The sequence below is a fragment of the Canis lupus genome, chromosome 10 (assembly GCF_003254725.2).
Source record: "Canis lupus dingo isolate Sandy chromosome 10, ASM325472v2, whole genome shotgun sequence".
Taxonomy (NCBI): domain Eukaryota; kingdom Metazoa; phylum Chordata; class Mammalia; order Carnivora; family Canidae; genus Canis; species Canis lupus.
The window spans coordinates 33,896,191-33,916,183 of NC_064252.1; the positions used below are offsets into that span (position 1 = coordinate 33,896,191).

Genomic DNA, 19,993 nt, shown 5'->3' on the forward strand with positions numbered 1-19,993 from the left:
GCATCAAACTAAAAAGCTTCCACACAGCAAACAAATATTATGAAGAAAGAACCTACAGAATGGGAAAAAATGTTTCCAGACCATACATCCAGTAAGGGGTTAATATCTAAAATATATAAGGAATTCAAACAACTCAATAGCAAATAACCCAATTAAATAACCCAATTTAAAAGTTGGCAAAAAAAAAAAAAAAACCCAAATACGCATTTCTCAAAAGAAGACATACAAATGGCCAAGAGACACATGAATATATGAAAAGATGCTTGACATCATTAAAGAAATGTAAATCAAAAGCACAATGAAGTATCACCTCACACCTGTTAGAATGGCTTTTATCAGAAAGACAAGAGATAACAAGTGTTGGTGAGGATATGGAGAAAAGGGAACCTTTGTGTACTGTTGATTGGAATATAAATTAGCATAGCCATTATGGGAAAACATATGGAGATTCCTCAAAAACTTAAACATAGAACTATCAAATGATCCAGCCATCCTCCAGGTATATATCCAAAGGAAATGGGATCAGTATCTCAAAGAGATATCTGCACCCCTATGTTCATTGTGGCATTATTCACAGCAGCCAAGACATAGAAACTATCTAGTGTCCAGATGAGGGTATAAAGAAGAAAGAAGATATATAATAATATATATAGCTTATATAATATAGAATATTCCATTATATATATTATGCTGTTATGTTTTTAATACTATTATATGATATGTAGTGGAATATTATTCAGCCATGAAAAAGGAAATCCTGCCACTAATACCAACATGGATGAACCTGGAAGACATTTTGCTCAGTAAAATAAGCCAGACAACTGTATGATCTCACTTATGTGTGGAATCTAAAAATAAAAGTTGGGGGACGCCTGGGTGGCTCAGTGGTTGAGCTTCTGCCTTCAGCTTAGGGCATGATCCAGGGATCCAGGATTGAATTCTGCCTCTCTGTCTGTGTCTTTCATGAATAAATAAATTAAAAATCTTTAAAAAATAAAAATAAAATAAAAGTTGAACTCATAGAAGCAGAGACTAAAAAAGAAGAAGAAGAAAAAGAAGCAGAGAGTAGAACAATGGTCTCCAGGAGCTGGAAGATTGGGGGAAACGGGGAGATGTTCATCAAAGTCAGTTGTGTAGGATGAATAAGTCTAGAGTTCTAATGTACAGCATAATGATTATAATTAATTAATAATAATTAATTAATAATATTGAATTAAATATTGGAAATATGCCAAGAGAGATTTCAGGTGATCTCATCACAACAAAAAAGTAACAATCTGAGGAGATGATGTGTTACTTAACTTGACTGTATATCAAATCGTGTTGTATACCTTAAATATATACAATTGTTATTCTAAAATATATAAATAACTTACAACACTACTGGTTTGACAGACCAAATCTTCCAAAATCTCTTCCCCAGCAGCCCTCCAGCCTCTTCTTTTTCTCTCCCATTTGTGACCCTTGCCCAGCCACACTGAATTATTTGCCCTCTTCAAATATACCAGATGCATACCTGTGCAGGGCATTTTAACTTGTCCCTCTGTTCTTCTGGATACCAACATGGGTAGTAGTTACTTCAGGTCTTTGCCTTCAAGCTTCATATTTGCAGTGAGAAATCCCCTAATCATCCTATTTAAGATTAAAGTTGCAATTCCCACCTTCCCAACTAGCTCTCTATTCCCTTTTCTCTGGGTTAGTCTTCCCCATAGAACGTATTACTCTGAACTACATATATAATATTTATTCATTTAGTGTGTCTCCTCTTTGTGAAACATAAGCCCCATGATGTCATGAACTTTTTTTCTGATTTGTTCACTGTTGTATCTCCAATGCCTAAAACAAAGAGTGGATGGTCAGAAATAATTGTTGGGACAAATAACCAAGCAATGACTGAATTCTGCTAACAGTTTTAGAAGAGAATTAGAATAGATTTTGTTCCATTCACTGGAACCAGCTAAGGTGCACAAAAACTAAATGACTTGCCAGAGGCCTTAAAATTGCCTCAAAGATACTACTGCTCTAGAGAAGACACCACACTTGTTCCTTGTCTGAGAGCCACAAATTATTTTGCTTTCACCACCAACATAAGGCCATTTCCTCATAGGGTGGGTCTAGGGAATCCAATTCTAAGAAGAATGGAAAAGAATATACAATCATATACAAATATACAAGAATATGCCTGTCTTCTAACAGTCTGTATTACTTTCATATTAAATATTCAAATAAGCAAAAAATGTAATCAAGTGTTCAATTATCTAAGTGTCAAAATCTCCACTGGACAAAGAAATTTGTCTTCATTTAATGGGATGGTTTTGTGGAAGAAGAAATGGGAGAAATACATGTAACAATAGGATGACCTCAACATTATCAAAACCTAATGACTAGGCACCTGGTGCTGGGAAGGGCATGGCCCTGTCTTAAAGCAATTCTTCTGATATTCTTCATGGAATCTTTCATTTGAGACATATGCCTAGGTTTCTTCATTTTCCTTGACTCTCTGTATTGGTTTCTATACATTAAATAAGCAGCCACCTCTCCCATCTTGAAGATGTGGTCTTGTGTAGGAGATGAACCTTATCAAACTCAGTTGCCTCTAAAACTCTTCCATAAATTGCACTGTTTTTGAAAACTCCAGGTATTTTGTATGATAGATTAAATGAGAAAGCCCCACCGTCACTATATAGAACTAATAGAATTACTCATGTCTCCCACAGAGACACCCACAAACCAGGACCTAGAATAGCCAGCAAGAGCAAAGCTTCCAATGACTCCCAGACAATAAATAAATGGAAGGACTCAGCACATAAGCTCCATGACTACTTCCCTCCCCAATGGTTTCCCCCCTTCAGAACTTCCAGCAAGGCTCTTGAAGCACCTCACAAGCTCACCTTGTCACCCATCCCGCCCAATTAGCACCAGCTCCCACCTAGCCAGGATGAACTCCTAGAAGTTCCCAGGACACACCAAGGGTCTTCAGGGCCTTCTTTGCACCTGGGGTTCTCTGCCTGAAGTCTTTCTTCTCCCACTTCTGGCTGGCCAACTCACAGTCTCCCATGCAGTTCTGCAGATGTCCTCTGGGGAGTCTTCCCAACCCACCGGTCTGACTTAGCTACTCCTGTGCTGTGCTCTCCCAAAGTAATCCATGCCAATACTGGCCATGCTCTGTATGCACATGGCAGGTTACCCGGTATATCCCCACTATTCTAAAGAGTCTAGAATGCAGGGACTGAGGCTTTCAGCCACACCCTAACTAGTACCCACCTGGGCCCAGGAAGACTTGACTGGTGATGGTTGATAAGCAACTGAAGATCAGAACTGGGTATTAGAACGCAATCTATGGAAAAACACAGCACTTTGTACTGCTTGAATTTATCACATGTATCCAATAAAAATAACCAAATAAGCAAATATCTTTTCCAGGAATAAGTCTCTTACATAATTTTTCACTCCTGAAACTCCTCACAACGCTGGACATGGATACAATATGGCTACACAAAGCTCCCATTTGCAAAACTGAACCTGTTTTCTCTTCCTTTTCAAATTTTTACCAAACCAAACACCCAGATACAGCTTTCCCACTGTGCTTAGCCTCATTCTGCCTCTGTCCGCAAAGCCTACTCCAGATCACTTTTGAGAACTCAGTTTATCAAACCAGCCATTCTTCTGTGACACCTCTGAAGTTGGTTGTACTTGGCTTCTACATTCCAGGCTGTTTCTTCCAAAGCTAAATCTAAGCAGTCTTTCATAACTAAGACTAGGAATAAATGTCTCCTAGCTTAGAAAGTTGCTGAAGAAGACCTTTTCTAATGTGTTAATCAGAAATTCTTTGAAACTCATCTTCCTGGTATATATGTTCTTTAATCATAATCTTGTGAAAAACAAGGATATATTGTTTGAAAAAAATGTTACCTCTTAAATTTCAGGCATTAAGCCTTCACCAATCTCTCACTTTTCTTTTGAAAGATCTTAATGTTAATAGTTCTCCTGCTTTAAGTCTTTCACTCAAGATTCTTGAAGTACTTAATAAAGAATATAATCACTAGCCTTAAGACAGAGGTAAGTGGGTGGCAAGCATAATTAACATGTAAGAATCACAAGGTTCTAAATTTATATAATGTCTAGTTGAAGGAAAATGTTAAGACTTGTCATAATATGGAAAACACTATTCATTTATAATAAAATTTGATTAAGTTTTAGGAACATTTTTTTAAAGATTTTATTTATTTATTCATGATAGATATATATATAGAGAGAGAGGCAGAGACACAGGCAGAGGGAGAAGCAGACTCCACACTGGGAGCCTGACACGGGACTCGATCCTGGGACTCCAGGATCACGCCCTGGGTCAAAGGCAGGCACCAAACTGATGAGCCACCCAGGGAACCCCTAGGAATATGTTTTAACTTTTGAATTGGATTTTTATTTTATAGGCCAGCTTGCTATTAAAAATCAATCTAGAGGCATCTGGGTGGCTCAGTGGTTAAGCGTCTGCCTTTGGCTCAGGTCATGATCCCAGGGTCCTGGGATCAAGTTCTGCATGGGGCTCCCTGCAGGGAACCTGCTTCTCCCTCTGCCTGTGTCTCTGCCTCTCTCTCTCTCTCTGTGTCTCTCATGAATCAAAAAAAAAAAAAAAAGAGGTCAATCTAAGGCAGGGGGTTGGGGATAAGTTGGGCTATATCAAGAACCAACCTGAACAAACGACCCATGGTCAAAGCTCAAAGAGTTTGAGCAATGAAATACTGACAGTATTGGATTACAACCGAAAGAACAAAACAAATGTCCATGAGTCGATACTGATATAAATAAGCAATTGAATAAATAGGTAAATAGGGGAGAAGGGGAAAATACTCCTTAGAGAAGAATTCCAAGTAATACATGTGAAGAAGAAACAAAATCACCACTGGAATACCATAGTAATGGTTGCTGCAGGCAACATCTGAGGACAAATGCTACAATTACTGGGCAAATCTTTACAGAGAAACTGGACATTGTCGGAATCAAGTATCTCCCTCAAAATACTGATTACGGTAAGTGCTTTTAACAAATGTCTACAAATTCCTTGATGCTCCTTCCTCCAGGAGGTGGAGCTTTATTCTCCTTTGAGTATGTTATGAACCTAGTGACTCACTTATAAGAGGCAGGTTTGGAAAAGAAAAACTAGAAACCTTATAGTGGAAAAACCTGACAGATGCCCCCTCACCAACCGGTGATCATGGTTAATATCACCAGCAACAAGTCATGGTAAAGTTGTGAGATAGGATATGTGATGAAGAGGCACATTGCCTCTGTGGTATTCTTCCCCCCAAATCCATAACCTCAGTCTAATCACAAGAAAATATCAGATCTGTTAAAATTAAGGGAAATACTACAAAATATCTATCAGTAGGCTTCAGAAGTGTCAAGGTCATGAAAGACAAGGGAAGACAGAAAAACCATCAGGACAAGAAGATAGGAGATACGATGAACAAATATGATGGGATTTGATGAAATCCCAGATTGGGTCCTAGAACAGAAAAAGGACATTTACGGAAAGTCTAATGGAATGTGATGAAAGGCTGTAGTTTAGTTTATGCTAATGTTTAATTTCTTCATTTCGACAAGTTGATGCAAGATGTTAACATTAGGGGAAGCTGGGTGAAGGACATTTAGGAATTGTCTGTGCTGACTTACGCTCTTCCAGAAATCTCAAATGATTTCAAAATTTAAAATTCTCAAAAAGTTATTGTTATCCTTACTGTGCAAAACTGCTGCTGACCCACCTAAATGACATTATGGGACAGGAGTATGTGTATTATGATCATGTCTTACTGATTCTTACTTCTATATATATATTTTTTTCATGCTAAAGTTCCATGGGCTTTTATAAAATTCTAGGTTCGTGAGAGTTGAGACCAGGGTGGTAGGTAGCGTAGATGGCAAAGTGAGGACACATATTGGTATCCAGGGACAGAAACCAACATAAGCCACAGTGAAAGTTGGGGGGTAATTTATCACAGGGCCATGAATTTATTTCACAGAAGCCAAGTCACACTCCCTGTGCAGCTTGGCACCAGGACTGTTCAGTCATTAGGAACTCTGGTCGTTCTCCCTCTCCTGGCCTCTCGCACGTGCTTCCTTCCACCCAGCAGCTGGTCCTAATGTGCAAGTGTCAACATGATTGGTGGATGTTGGCCATCCTTGCATCTCTGAGAGAAATCAACCTTGATCATGGTGTATGATCCTTTGAAGGGATTTGGTTTGCTAGGATTTTGTTGGGGACTCTTTGCATCTATATGCATCAGGGTATTGGCCTGGCCAGTAACCTCCTTCTTTGTGGGGTCCTTGTGTGAGAAGGATAGGTATTTCACCTTCATCGAATGTGTGGTCAAATTTACCAGTGAAGCCATCTGGTCCTGGACTTGTTTGTTGGGAGGTTTTTGACTACTAATTCGATCTCCTGGCTAGCAGTTGGTTTATTCAGATTTTCTATTTCCTCAAGATTCAGTCTGGGAAGATAGTAGGTTTCTAGGAATTTATCCATATCTTCCAGAGCCAGTTTGTTTGGCATATGCTTGTAATGGTCTGTTAGGATATTTTGTATTTTCATAGTATAAGTCGTAACTTCTCTTTAATTTTTTATTTACTTGAGTCCTGTCTTTTTTTTTTTTTTAATTTTTATTTATTTATGGTAGTCACAGAGAGAGAGAGAGGCGCAGAGACACAGGCAGAGGGAGAAGCAGGCTCCATGCACCGGGAGCCCGACGTGGGACTCGATCCCGGGTCTCCAGGATCACGCCCTGGGCCAAAGGCAGGCGCCAAACCGCTGCGCCACCCAGGGATCCCTGAGTCCTGTCTTTTTTAACTGGTGAGCCTGCCTAAAGGTTCATCAGTTTTGCTTATCTTTTCAAGGAACCAACTCTTCATTTCATTGATCTTTTCTGTTATTCTTTTAGTCTCCATTTCACTTATTTCCACTCTGATTTTTATTCTTTCCTTCCTTCTAAATTTAGGCTGCATTTTTTTTTAAGATTTTTATTTGAGAGAAAGCATGCAAGCACATTGGGGGGGGGAGGGGAGGGGGGGTAAGCAGACTCCCAGAAAAGCAGGGAGCCCAATGCAGGGCTCTAATCCCAGGACCCTGGGATCATGACCTGAGCCAAAAGCAACTGTTTAATTGACTGAGCCACCCAGATGCCCTTGTTCTTTTTTCTAGTTTTTTAGGGATAGAGTAAGACAGATTCACAGGCAGCAACTTTCAAGGTATGTGAATACGCGCGGTCTTGTGGGTCTGCAATCCTAAACCCCGCTGACTTCCAGACCAAGAAATCTAGAGGTGTCCCCAGGGTGGCAATTGCAAAACTCGTGGCTTTAGATGTATATAAGCTCCTTTCTGGGAGGCATGATGCTGTTCATGGCCACAAGAGAGCACAATATGGTTATCTCCTTGCCCATCTTCCCTGGGGGTGCCTAGGAATACATGACAAGCCTGAAGCCTGCCCCTCAGGCTGAGGCTCTAGGATAAGAAATATGCCTTTTTCACATAAACCCTGCAGGGTACATTTCATCTGCTGTCTGTGCATTGCCCTGGAGAAGGTCACCTGTCAAGGACAAGAAAGGCAATCCTACCTGGCCCCAGAGCCAAGTGCTCAAGGGGTGTCCCCTGTGTGAGCTGCACATGGCTGATGGCTGGCAGGGTGGGCCCTGGGAGAATGTACTCACCTGGGCAGGTCGGCCCTGGCTGTGGTGCAAGGGGCCGGGACACTCCCACCAGAGCTAGCAGGCGGGGTTGGGGGGTTGGGGGAACAGAGATGGCAACTACCAGCACTGGTCCCACCAAGGCAGACGGAAAATGCAAAACACGGTGTCTGGCCAGCACTCTGTCCCCAGAGAGCCCCAGCCAGCTCCTGTCTCTCCAGGAGATGCTACAAGATTAACAAAGGAGTCTCCTAAGCATCTGGTCCAGGCATCTTTCAAACTTACTTTTGTGCTGGGTCCCAGGATGAGCCGGACTGTAAGTGAGCCCTTCGAGAGTGGCTTTTTCATTCCTTAAAGCCCTATGGCTCCCCTGGCAATAAGCCCTGTTTTAAGGCTGGGTGCTTTGGGGGCTCATGTCTCTGATGTGTTCCCAAGGGCCAGGGTGCCTGATGTGGAGCACAAACCCCTGGTTCCTCAGAGACAGGCTGTATATTAATGAGATTCTCCCAACTGTTGGTCTCTGTGCCTAGGGTGGGCTTCCTTCCAAGGCCATGTCTCTGCCCCTCCTATCCATCCCCATGCGGCCCTTTTATCCTTTGTTGTGGAGACACTGTTCATCTAGCTAGCTTGAGGCCCTTTTCAGAGGGAATTGCTTCATATGTGGCTGTAGATGTGTTGTGTCTGTAGGAGATGAGGTTAGTACACTTCTATGTTGCTATCTTAAACCTCCTCCCAATAAATTGTCTTAATAAAATATTGACAACAGCTATTAGGACCAAGTAGATCTCCTAGGTTTGCTTTACTTTTTTCCTCAGAGCTGGGTCCCAGGGCTCGTCACAGCCCAGGTACAGCCAGCAAGGGCCCGGATCATGATCCAAGGCTCAGCTCTCGCCACCTGCTCAGAAAAGCACCTTCAATATTTTATCAGCTTGATATCCCTCTGATCACCTTATGGACCAGATTTATAAGATAATGTTTTCCTTCTAATGAAAACTTTTGGTGTTTCATGGTAATCTTTATACATTAGCTTTATTTAGTGATAGAGTACCTATAATATCACAATACCACGTGTGACTTCTTTGAAAGTGATCTTTTAAAAAACAATTAAGAAACCCAAGTAAAGAGGGATAAAAATTTTTTAATTGTTGAAATATATTGGTAAATTGAGTAATCTACATTGTAGTACTAAGTGGCTACACATGGTCATCCTCAAATTAAGAACTTTCCTAATACCCCACTAACCATCAATCACAAGTCCTTGAAAATACTATAGGATTAACTTGATGAGATGCTATGATCACACAAAGGAGAATGGGAGAATCAATGACTGCAAAGGATTCACGGTGACATCAGCCTTTGACTAAAGAAAATAGAAAATCAATCAAAACATGCATAAGGCATGCGAATTTTGGTGGCTTATTTTTCAACATTGCAATGTCATACATTGTTCCTAACAGAAGAAATCCTCTGACACTTACACAAAGCTGAAAACCAAAACATAAAAAACAGTCAAGAGAGAACCGTTAAGAATCAATTTAACCATTTTACAGCTAAAAATTAATGTGACATAAAAATAGTGAAAGGTAACCCACAAATATATTACGTTAGGGATTCATTTATAGTGCCTTCTTATCTGAAGTTATAAATAGAATAAGGATTTTGTTATATAAAAACTATCAAAAAAGTATCAGTGAAAAGACATGATCTTCATGAGCTGTACTGAATGGCCAGGGAACAAGTCCTGCCAGACACAGCAGGCTAGCTCCAGATAGCAGTTTGTCACCTTGTCTTTCACAGAAGGACCCCAGAAAGTTCCATATACCCGTGTATTGTTGACCTGATTCCTTTCTAGTACAACATTCAACATGTACCCATGGTTTCAATTACAGACTTAAGAATTTGGGTGGAGAGGGGAGGCGGAGCAGGAGACTATTTAGAATTTCCTTGGAAATTTCTGTACACATTATGATGTCCCATGGAATGCAATTCCTTCCAAATCTCAATGAGCAAGCTGTGAAGACAACAAACAGCAAAAGGGGAGAGTCAGCAAGCTTAACATAGTACAACTTAGAAAAAAATAAATCAGCTTTAAGCCTACAAATTATTTACTGATTTTTTTTAACATTCAGTGCTTTATTTTATTTAAATTCATTTTGTCAGCATATAGTATATCACCCAGCAATCATCTCATCATGTTCCCTCCTTCATGCCCGTCACCCAGTTACCCTAACCCCCCACCCACTTCTCCTTCTGCAACCCTTTGTTTCCCAGAGTCAGGAGTCTCTCATGGTTTGTCTCCCTCATTAATTTCCCCACTCAGTTTCCCTCCTTCCCTTATAATTCCTTTCACTATTTCTTATATTCCACATATGAGTGAAACCAAATGATAACTGTCTCTCTAAACGACATCTCACTCAGCATAATACCCTCCAGTTCCATCCACGTCGAAGCAAATGGTGGTGGGTATTCGTCCTTTCTGATGGCTGAGTCATATTCCACTGTATATATAGACCACATCTTCTTTATCTATTCATCTGTTGAAGGACATTGAGGCTCCTTCCACAGTCTGGCTATTGTGGACATTGCTGCTATGAACATTGGGGAATAGGTGGACTTTGCTGCTATGAACATTGGAGAACAGGTGCCCCATTTCACTACATTTCATTTCACTTCATTTCACTACATCTGTATCTTTGGGATAAATACCCAGTAGTGCAATTGCTGAGTCATAGGGTAGCTCTGTTTTTAACTCCTTGAGGAACCTCCACACTGTTTTCCAGAGTGCTATACCAGCTTGGATTCCCACCCACAGTGCACAAGGGTTCCCCCTTCTCCACATCCTCTCCATCACTTGTTGTCTCCTGTCTTGTTCATTTAGCCATTCTCACTGGTGTAAATTGGTATCTCATTGTGGTTTTGGTTTGTATTTCCCTGATGGCAAGTTATGTGAATCATTTTTTCATGTGCTTGTTGGCCATATTTACTGATTTTCTTTTCAGTAAAACATGCTCAAGTTTCATTCAATACTTAAGACTTAATGTGTGGTTAGTACAATGCTAAGCACTGGTGACATTTACATAAAGAGAAAAGAGCAGTGAGCAAAGAGACTTATAAACTTAGAATTAAAATATGACATGATAGGGACACTTGGGTGTGGCTCAGTTGGTTGAGCATCTGCCTTCAGCTCAGGTCATAATCCCAGGATCCTGGAATGGAGCCTCACATCTGGGTCCCTGCTCAGTGGGGAGTCTGCTTCTCCCTCTCCTTCCCCGTTTGTTTTCTCTCTTTCTCTCTTTCTCTCTCTCTCTCTCTCTCAAATACATAAAATTTTTAAAAAATAAAATAAAATATGACATGATAATGCCCAGACCAAGCTGTACATCAACATCACCCAAATTAAGCATACAGACTGCTCAGCCATAATCCCATCCCCTCCCTACATGGTGGGACCCTGCTGGGAGAGGTGTAACCATCCACACTCGCTCCAGCTATCCGGGGGGAATTTGTTCCAGCCAGTCTCTCCAACGGGCATCTGAGAGCACCACTGAGAGTCCTCTGTGCTGCGAGTGCTTCACACATCTAAGTGGGCATAATTCTCACCCAAGAGTCATAGGCAGAAGAAACTATGCTTTTGTATCATGATAGTAGTATTGTAAGAGATTCTGAAATCATTTCCCGATTTGTTTCAAAAAGTAACCAAAATAATTTTGAACTCTGGTCATGGAGGGAGTTCAATGGAATTACTTCAAGAGATTTTACATGTTAGGTCAAAAAATATTTCCATAAAATATCCTCCTCTACAAAGGACAGTCTTCTCCTCAGGGTTTCTCAATAACTTATGCCCAGAAAGCCATGAGTTCAGACATGTCACAGGTGAGTACCACAGTGGATGCTTAGCAACTATGGAAAAGAACAGCCTTTCAAATTAGAACACTTTTCAGGTGATTCAAAGGGAGAGAGATGGCAATAAAATAATATATGTTTATATAGTCGTGAGCGGTGAAGATATATTTTAGCTAGGAGTCTAAAGTGGTGGGCTGGTTTACCAGCAAGACTGCTAAATTGTTATCAGGGAATTTAAGATCCATACATAAAGGTGAACAACCATCTTGTCCAACCACCCCATGAGAAAATCAAATTTGAGAAAGCCTAGAAGAAGGTTAGGGATTCCTGTGAGGTGCCGTGTTAGTAACAGAACTACCACACCTCCCCGATACCTATTTACCTGACACCTCTTTCTACTCTATTCCCATGCTTTTTGAAATATGACCTATTTTCAGGAGAATAACATATGCTCACTTTCATCTAGATTATCTTTTCTATTTGATGCAAATAACAAAAGTACTTCTGCAGTGGAGAACTAGCCGGGAATCCAGAGGGTTAGAGCTCTTAAAAATAATAGAAATAGAAAATCTCCAGCAAATTCCCAAAGAGAAACTCAGTACTCTATATTGTGGTCATGGGCACTAGGGACTATAGCTCCATAATGCTTTCACCTTGAAAAGAAAATCTTCTCAGAAGTGGCTACCCAAGATTGTCATATTTCTTGTTATATTTCTTTCTTACCCAGTTTCTGTGTCTCTCTCCCACAGTGGGAAAGCTTATTTGTCTCTTATTCTGTGACCCCTCCCCATCCCAAACACCAACTCCAGTAACTGGCCCTGAGCCAGAAGTTGGTTCAGTTTCAAGTCAGTTTTGCTTTGGGTCTGGATCCAAAGGCTGGATTCTCCTTACAAAACAGAAACTTGAAGTTTGAGATTTCTGAGAAACACCTAGCAACAATATCTACAGTTCATTCATCATTGAGACTAAATACATACAATTATTTTTAAAAAATACAAATAGTAAAAATAGAAAAAAAAAATACCTCTTGATTATTGAGTCATGATATTTTCTTCTAATCTTAAAGAGAAAATTTTAAAAAGTTAATTGTTTGGATTATAAAGAACATATTCTAGTTTCCTATAAAATGACAAATAGTAGTGACATATATGTATTTGCTAGTCCAAATCATAATGCAGAGAAACAGCAATGAGGAACAATAACTATAGTATGTTACAAATAAGGTAATGCACCCTGTGCGCCAATCAAACATATTAACAGTCCTTTAAAACTATGCATCGGATAACTGTATAGTGGTTGGTAAACCAGCATTCTTTACCATGAGCTACACACTTGAGCAAGAAACTAGCTATGAGGCTGCTGTCATTCATGCCTGTTATCAGAAAGACATTAGCCCCACAATTACTACTTGTTGAAGTAGAAAAGGGGGCCTCATTTCATTTAATTATACAATACACAGTTGTTTTTCCTCTAATCATCAGACTGCTATCATACATCACAGGAATATATTATAAGAATTTACCTTTATGTTCTACAAAAACTCCATAAACTTACTGAAACACTTGCTTTCACTGTCATACCGACTGTCACTGAAATTAACAGTAAGTTTAAATTATCCATGGAAAAAAACTTTATAAATCCATGGAACATAACCACAAATAGAAGCTAAATTTTGCTCTGGAACTACTCTCATCATGTAGGTGGCAATTTCAACAAATGACTACAATGAACAGATAATGGTTTTTCTACATGGCTAACTGCAACTGAATAATATGTAGGTTGAGTCAGGCAAGCTGAAATATAAATTTCATATTTTTTTCACAAAACAAAATGATAAATACTTAGGGAAAGTAAATATCACAACTTTACTTACTTTTGCGTACAGTCTTTGTTTGATTAGATATCATATTGACAGCTTCAGATGGCAGACCTACATATACCCCTCCGTAGTTTCTTAATGAAAAGAAGCAGATATAGAAAATTCAGACCAATCTCAATGATACTCTATATTTGCCAAGAGTGATAGAAGCATGGAATACAGCCAACAATTATAGAACTATTTAAACAACTCATGACTTCTCAAAAGTAGGGTCTGAAATATTATTGCACTTAAAAATAAAATTTTTTCTATGTTAAAAAGAAGCTCTATATGAAAAAAGAAAGCTATGTTGAGTTAGTAGAAGTTTTAGATATTTAACTTGGGATGAGGAAGAAGAAAAGAAATTGGTATTTTTATAACTGAGTACAGTAATAAATATCCATAGAATAACATGTTAATCAGTCAACATACATCAAGAATTCAGAGTGGTGAACAGAGTAGTAGGTGCTATGCAACATTTCCCTAGAGGTAGATACAAACATAAAAGGAGGGGAGAAAGAGCCAACAAGTCATGAGATTAGAGTGCAGTCAACCAGAGGAGAGGGAGAATGAAGGAAGGAAATCCATTAGGGAGAATAGCACATCCAAGAACCATAGGACAGAAAACAGTGCAGGCCATGTGCACAGGACAAAACCCAAGCTTGCTTGAAAGCAAAGATTATGAGCAAGTTCTTTTTCAGATCACATGCTCCTACCTGTATTCCATGCACCAGAAGTTTTCTGGGTGTAATCTGTGTTATTGGTGATGTACCACACGGTGTTAAATTACATCTGTGCATTCAATTAATCCGTGGAAGGTGGCCAAAATTATTCAAATTAAAGCCAGCTTTAATTTAACTTAGGTCAAACATACCTCCTCTTGTCATCTTCCGTTATCGATTCTTCTGTTCTAAAAGGTCAAAAATATTTGCTATGAGCCAGTTGGTCACATAGTCAGACACTGCATTATTGGTTATGAGTAAAAGAGGGCTACTGACTTAAAGTCAATTCTATTTATTTCAAGTTCTTCTATCAAGTAATTCTGTAACACACCATTGTTTCCACCTCATTCATGTATTTAAAAATTAGTCATTTTCTACTCAACAAAATGTGCAAATCCAGCAAATGCTAAGAAGCCCAACTGCTAAACAAAAGGACATAAGGAGGGCAACCGAGATTGCAAAAACCACATTAACGTTGCATCAGGAAGCCTGGGTTCTTGTCCTCCGTGTGCCACCAACACAGACAGGCTGTGGGCAAGCTGCCTGCCTGCATCTCATCTGTAAAATGAGGCTGTCAACCAGATGGTTCCAAGATCCCCTCGAGTCTTAGGGGACTATGATTCTGTGACACTCATACCACTCAGTGGCACCACTCTAGGTATGAAAGATTTCTTTAGTGCAAAAGAGTTAATGTCAATTTGACTTCCTTCTATCTAAAAAAAAAAGGCCATTTTATACATGATCTGCACAGAAAAGGTGCAAATGTTTAAAAGGAAATTTTTAGAGGGAATCACTATTTTAAAATGCACAGCCTCTTTCCTTGCATGAGAGGAATCCATATTCTACTGATATTCCTTGGCATGTTTCTAAAAGGATTGGGAAGCTTTCCTTCAAGCACTAGTTAACATACATAAGTTACTTTTCTTAAGGAAAAAAACCCCAAGATTCAAATGTATCTGGCTGAACTCAGCATATAATTCTAAAGGGCTTCAGCCAAGAAGAAAGAATAAAAACATCTAAACAGCTTTACTGAATCTTCTAATTTTAGGGACTGTCTAATCATGGTTTCACCCATTTAAAAGCCGTGAATGTTTCAAATGTATATGTATAGGAGATTTTGCTTCATTGCATCTGCCAGTAAATCTCAAGCCTATGAAGAAGGGAGGTGTAGAACTGGGAATCATCCATCGAACACTGGCCATGCCCACAGCTAATACTCTGATAGAGTGCAAAATCCACCTTGAGATCTAATTTATCCAAATTGAGCTCACAACCTAAATTCACCAGATAACTGTCAACTTCATTCATCTCCTGCTAAAGTTGGATCGTTTTTTAATTCAAAGGTGTCAAAGCCATATTGTATTAGAAATGGAGTTATGCTTATTGAAGTAGTATAACAAAGTGTTATTCACTACTTTTAATTAAAATTGATTTGTAACCTGTTGGTGTAGACAACAGGAAAATGATGATGACTAACTTGCTGGAGTATATTAGGACTGTCTACCTCGGACCAAAATGACTAATGCTATCATGACGTTGTTACTGAGGCTAGGTGGCACTGGTAGGTTTGGACATATACAATGTCTCTTTTCTAGCACAGCTATTCTTTTCAGAGCCAACTCTGTTTAATTCTTTCTCCCCTTGCCTAATTCTGCTTAAGGATATACTAAAGGTTTTCAAATATATTTTAACTCCCCCAAGTGTAAGAAAACACTAAATGATCTTTAATCTACTATCTCTTACAAAGTATTCAATACCCTGAAGCCACTCTGTGTTCTCCACTATAAAATTAATCAACAACTTTGTACATCTGACTTGCAGGAAATGATAATGTAGCTGCCATATGTATTGGATAATAAATTAAGCTTCAGACATGACTAAATCATTAAAAATACCACTTATAAAGACTCATTGGATGTCTACTCTTTTAAGCCTTCAAGTAAGTTACAATGTCTGCCTTTGCATATACGCTCTCACCTATGAGCTGCTGCTTCATCCATTCCTTCCACAAACGATTATTCTACAATACAAGGACCACACAGGTAAAAATGGCAGCATCATTGAGTCTCTCCTGCGTGTCAGATATAGGGCAGGGCACTTTATAGGCATTAGTGTGATTTTCCTCACAACAGCTCTGAGAGTTTAGACCTGGGAAAATAGGTCCACAGAATCATGTCATTAATAAATATGCAAGACCAATAAGTAAGACAGACATTTAGACTCCATCTGACACCCCTGGGGGGCTCAGTCAGTGAAGCATCTGCCTCGGGATCAGGTCATGGCCCCAGGGTCCTGGGATGGAGTCCTGCATCGGGCTCCCTGCTCAGGGGGGAGCCTGCTTCTCCCTCTGTCTGTCGCTCCCCCTGCTTGTGTTCTCTCACACGTGCTCTCTTGACAAATAAATAAATAAAATCTTTAAACCCCATCTGATACCAAAACCCATGCTCTATATTATAATTCATCCCTTGCTTCTCAAATAGGAAGATGGAAAAGTAAAAACACCGCCAGTGAGAAACCAACAAGGTGGCCACCCTGGACCCGGGGACCACCTCTGCACCAGTCCCAACAAACGCTTTGAGCATCAGCACACTCTCACAGCCTCCCGTGGACTGTACAGCACATGCTGTACATGTAACAGCATGGTTTCCTTCATTCCTCAGCACAATCCTGCACAGTGGGGATTACCCACATTTTTTTTAAGATTTTATTTATTTATCCATGAGAGACATAGAGAGAGAGAGAGAGAGAGAGGCAGAGACACAGGCAGAGGGAGAAGCAGGCTCCATGCCGGGAGCCCGATGAGGGACTCGATCCCAGGTCTCCAGGATCACACCCTGGGCTGAAAGCAGCGCTAAACCGCTGGGCCATGAGGGCTGCCCAATTACCCACATTTTAAAGGTGAAAAGCGGAGGCTCTGAGAGGTTGAGGAGCAGGACGGAGGTTACACAGCTAGGTAACCACGGTTTGTGTGATTCCTAACTCCCACTTCATAAACTGTGAGCCCATACTCAGGTGTATCAGAGAAACATCTCCATCTCCCAAGCAGAGTCTCCAATTTTTATCATCTCACTGAAGGAAAGAGGGAAGCAAGAGAATAATAGCCTGAGTCAATATTTTATTAGCATTAGAAGAAACTTCTAACTACTCCAAAACAACTGATCTTTGTAGAACTTGTAGAACCCATTTGTATCCAAGTACAAAATTGGCTCTGACGGACAGTTATGTTAGGATCTATTCATCTGGACAATATAGTCCAGACTGAGGTTAAATCAGAAAATAGTGGTTGGTCTAAAAGCAATCTCCTTGTGAACAGACACGTCCAAGCCGGTGTGTTCAGCTGCCTGGGGACCAAATGCTGCCATGCCCATGTCCAAGAGGATAGCATCCTACCAGCTGGGGTAATATGGTCCTGCCCCAACTACATCAGAAGAAGGAATGACTCACCAGGCAGCAGTAAAGGTTCCTGAAAGGTCATTTCTTACTGATAAGAGAAGTGGACATTATCGTGGGGCAGTTCAAAACTAGGGTGTTGAGCTTAGCATACTGCTTAGCATTTACCAAGTCTTCAGAATTCTAATCCTCAGGACACCCAGGTGGCTCAGGGATTGAGTGTCTGCCTTCAGTGCAGGGCCTGATCCCAGGGTCCTGGGATCGAGTCCTGCATCAGGCTCCCTGCAGGGACCCTGCTTCTCCCTCTGCCTGTGTCTCTGCCTCTCTGTGTCTCTCATGAATAAATAAATAAAATCTTTAAAGAAAAAAAGAATTCTAATCCTTGGGGAAGTTCTCAAGTTTTGAAGAATGCCCTGGCTCTCAGAATATCTGGGCTGCCCCACCTGTACACCATTTTAAGGAATCACTGTGGGCTTTTTCTCCTCATAAAATGTATTTTGAAAGATTTTGTTATCAAACCACTTTAATAATTCATTTGCAGATATTTCCTTAGACATATTAGTGCCAAAGAGACCGTCTGATGAGCCTGGGATGACTGCAGTGTGGTGGAGGTGCTGTGTCCTCTGAACCAAAGGCAAATAAGTTTTACATTTTGGTAAGCCTGGGCAGCAGCTTCCCTTCCGGCACACTCCGCTTTCCATTCCATTTCTGAAGTAATGAACATAGTGTGTGGTCCTTCTTCAGCCCCGCTCATGCAGAACGCCAGTCTGGGAACCAGGATCAGGCCAAAGCATCCCCCACCATGGAGGAGTTTCTGTTTCTCACCGAGGACTTGATTATTTCTCTTTTCTGGTCACTACAGCTTAAGTGGGAAGGCAGTGTGGCTATTGTGAGGCCTGCAGCTGTCACTGCTGCTCAGTTACTAAATCTGTGCCCCAACCCAGGGACAGAAGTGGAAGGGAGGGCAGGACAGGAAGCCACACCTCCCCCGGCTTTGTGAGAACAGCAGCCAGGGACAGATGGTCAAAAAGGTCCTCGGAAACAGGCGTCGCTACCCTACATTCTGCCGGCACTAAAGCAGGGTAGTAAGGACAAAGACTAAGATGACTCCACCCTTGAACCTCTCCTTTGAGAGAAGAGCTGGAAGATGGAATGGCTGCATGCTAGAAAAGATGGACAATACACTGCAGGTGACCTGGAAGAGAGGGCAGTCTGCTTTACTGCGCTAAAAACACCCCTTAGGGGGCACCTGAGTGGCTCAGTCAGTTGAGAGTCCAATTCTTGATTTCAGCTGGGGTCATGATCTCAGGGTCCTGGGATTGAGCCCTGCGTCAGGCTCTGTGCTGGGCATAGAACGTGCTTGGGATTCTCTCTTTGCTTACTCACTCTCTCTCTCTCTCTATCTCTCTCTCATAAAACAAAAACAAACACCCCTCAGGAGCTAGTTGTTCCAAATATTTCTACAAACCTGGCCTACCCATAATCGCACTCCCTTAGAAAAGGAGCAAGTGCACACACATCAACCAGGGTGAGCCTCCTATCAGAGTAATCCATTCCCAAAGAATAGTTTTGAAACAGTTCAGGAGTCAATGCCCAGACCCCTACCACAGAGACACTGAAAACAGGAAAATGAACCCAAAATGAGAAAGAAATGTTGAGAATAGTGTTTCTACCAGGAGAATGAAAATGCAAAAAAAAAAAAAAAAAAAAAAAGCAGAGTTACAGGAGGTAAGGGACCAGCCACCATAACCAAATCACCTAAAAACAAGAGGTGAAAGGTAACTTTTACCAGTTCCCTGCCACCACCACCACCACCCCACCCCTCCCCACCCCTGGCCCCACTTTTACCAGCAACAAGCCCCAGGCTGGGGACAAGGAGAGGAAAGGAAACCCCGCCCAAATTACCAAGGAGAGAAGAGTGATCTGGAGATGAAGATGCAGCATTTCAAGACAAATTCTGATCCAGCCAGGAAACCTGGGCTGAACTTTGGTGTCTACTGTCTGCTGTGGTCTCCCGCCTCCGAATCCTGCCCCTCCCCATACCTTGGGCTGCGGGGCTGGGACTCTGGAAAACACTCTCCTCTGTCATCGAGGTCCCCCATTACGTTCCACCAAAGGGGAGGCCAGAGAGACATAAGAGACATAAGTGCAAAAGGAGGGAAAGAGGGCTGCTCTTCCCAGCTTTGCTTGCTGTGCTGTCTGCATCACCCCAGCAGCTGGTTCCAGTTTCCAGAACAAGCCCTGGATGACAAAATTCAGATGTGACAGCACTGACCTGGCAGGGTGCCCCTAGCTCCACTGCCTCAGCGTTCTGGGTCCCATAGACTCCCTCTCCTCTATATCCTAGATTTTGATCACTCCAGTCTCTTTCCTTTGTCACTCCAGCCCAAGGAGTGGTAGCCACTTCCTGCTATGACCACCCCTAATTCCTCAGTCTCCCTCTTGTACACCCTCAATCCTCTGCGACCCACTGAACCAATTCTTCATAGTGAATTCTCTCTGC

At 41.1% G+C, this 19,993-nt stretch overlaps 1 protein-coding gene across 1 annotated transcript in view; it reads right to left on the bottom strand.

Moving 5' to 3' along the window:
• Positions 1-8,795: 8,795 nt before the first annotated feature.
• C10H12orf75 (chromosome 10 C12orf75 homolog) overlaps positions 8,796-19,993 on the bottom strand; it is a 37,026-nt gene continuing 25,828 nt past the window's right edge. The window contains exons 3-5 of the mRNA XM_049115356.1: positions 14,253-14,288; positions 13,394-13,473; positions 8,796-9,688 (exon numbers count right to left, since the gene is read on the bottom strand). Coding sequence (XP_048971313.1) covers positions 9,561-9,688; positions 13,394-13,473; positions 14,253-14,288 — 244 coding nt within the window. The 3' untranslated portion in view covers positions 8,796-9,560. The remainder of the gene's footprint in view (positions 9,689-13,393; positions 13,474-14,252; positions 14,289-19,993) is intronic.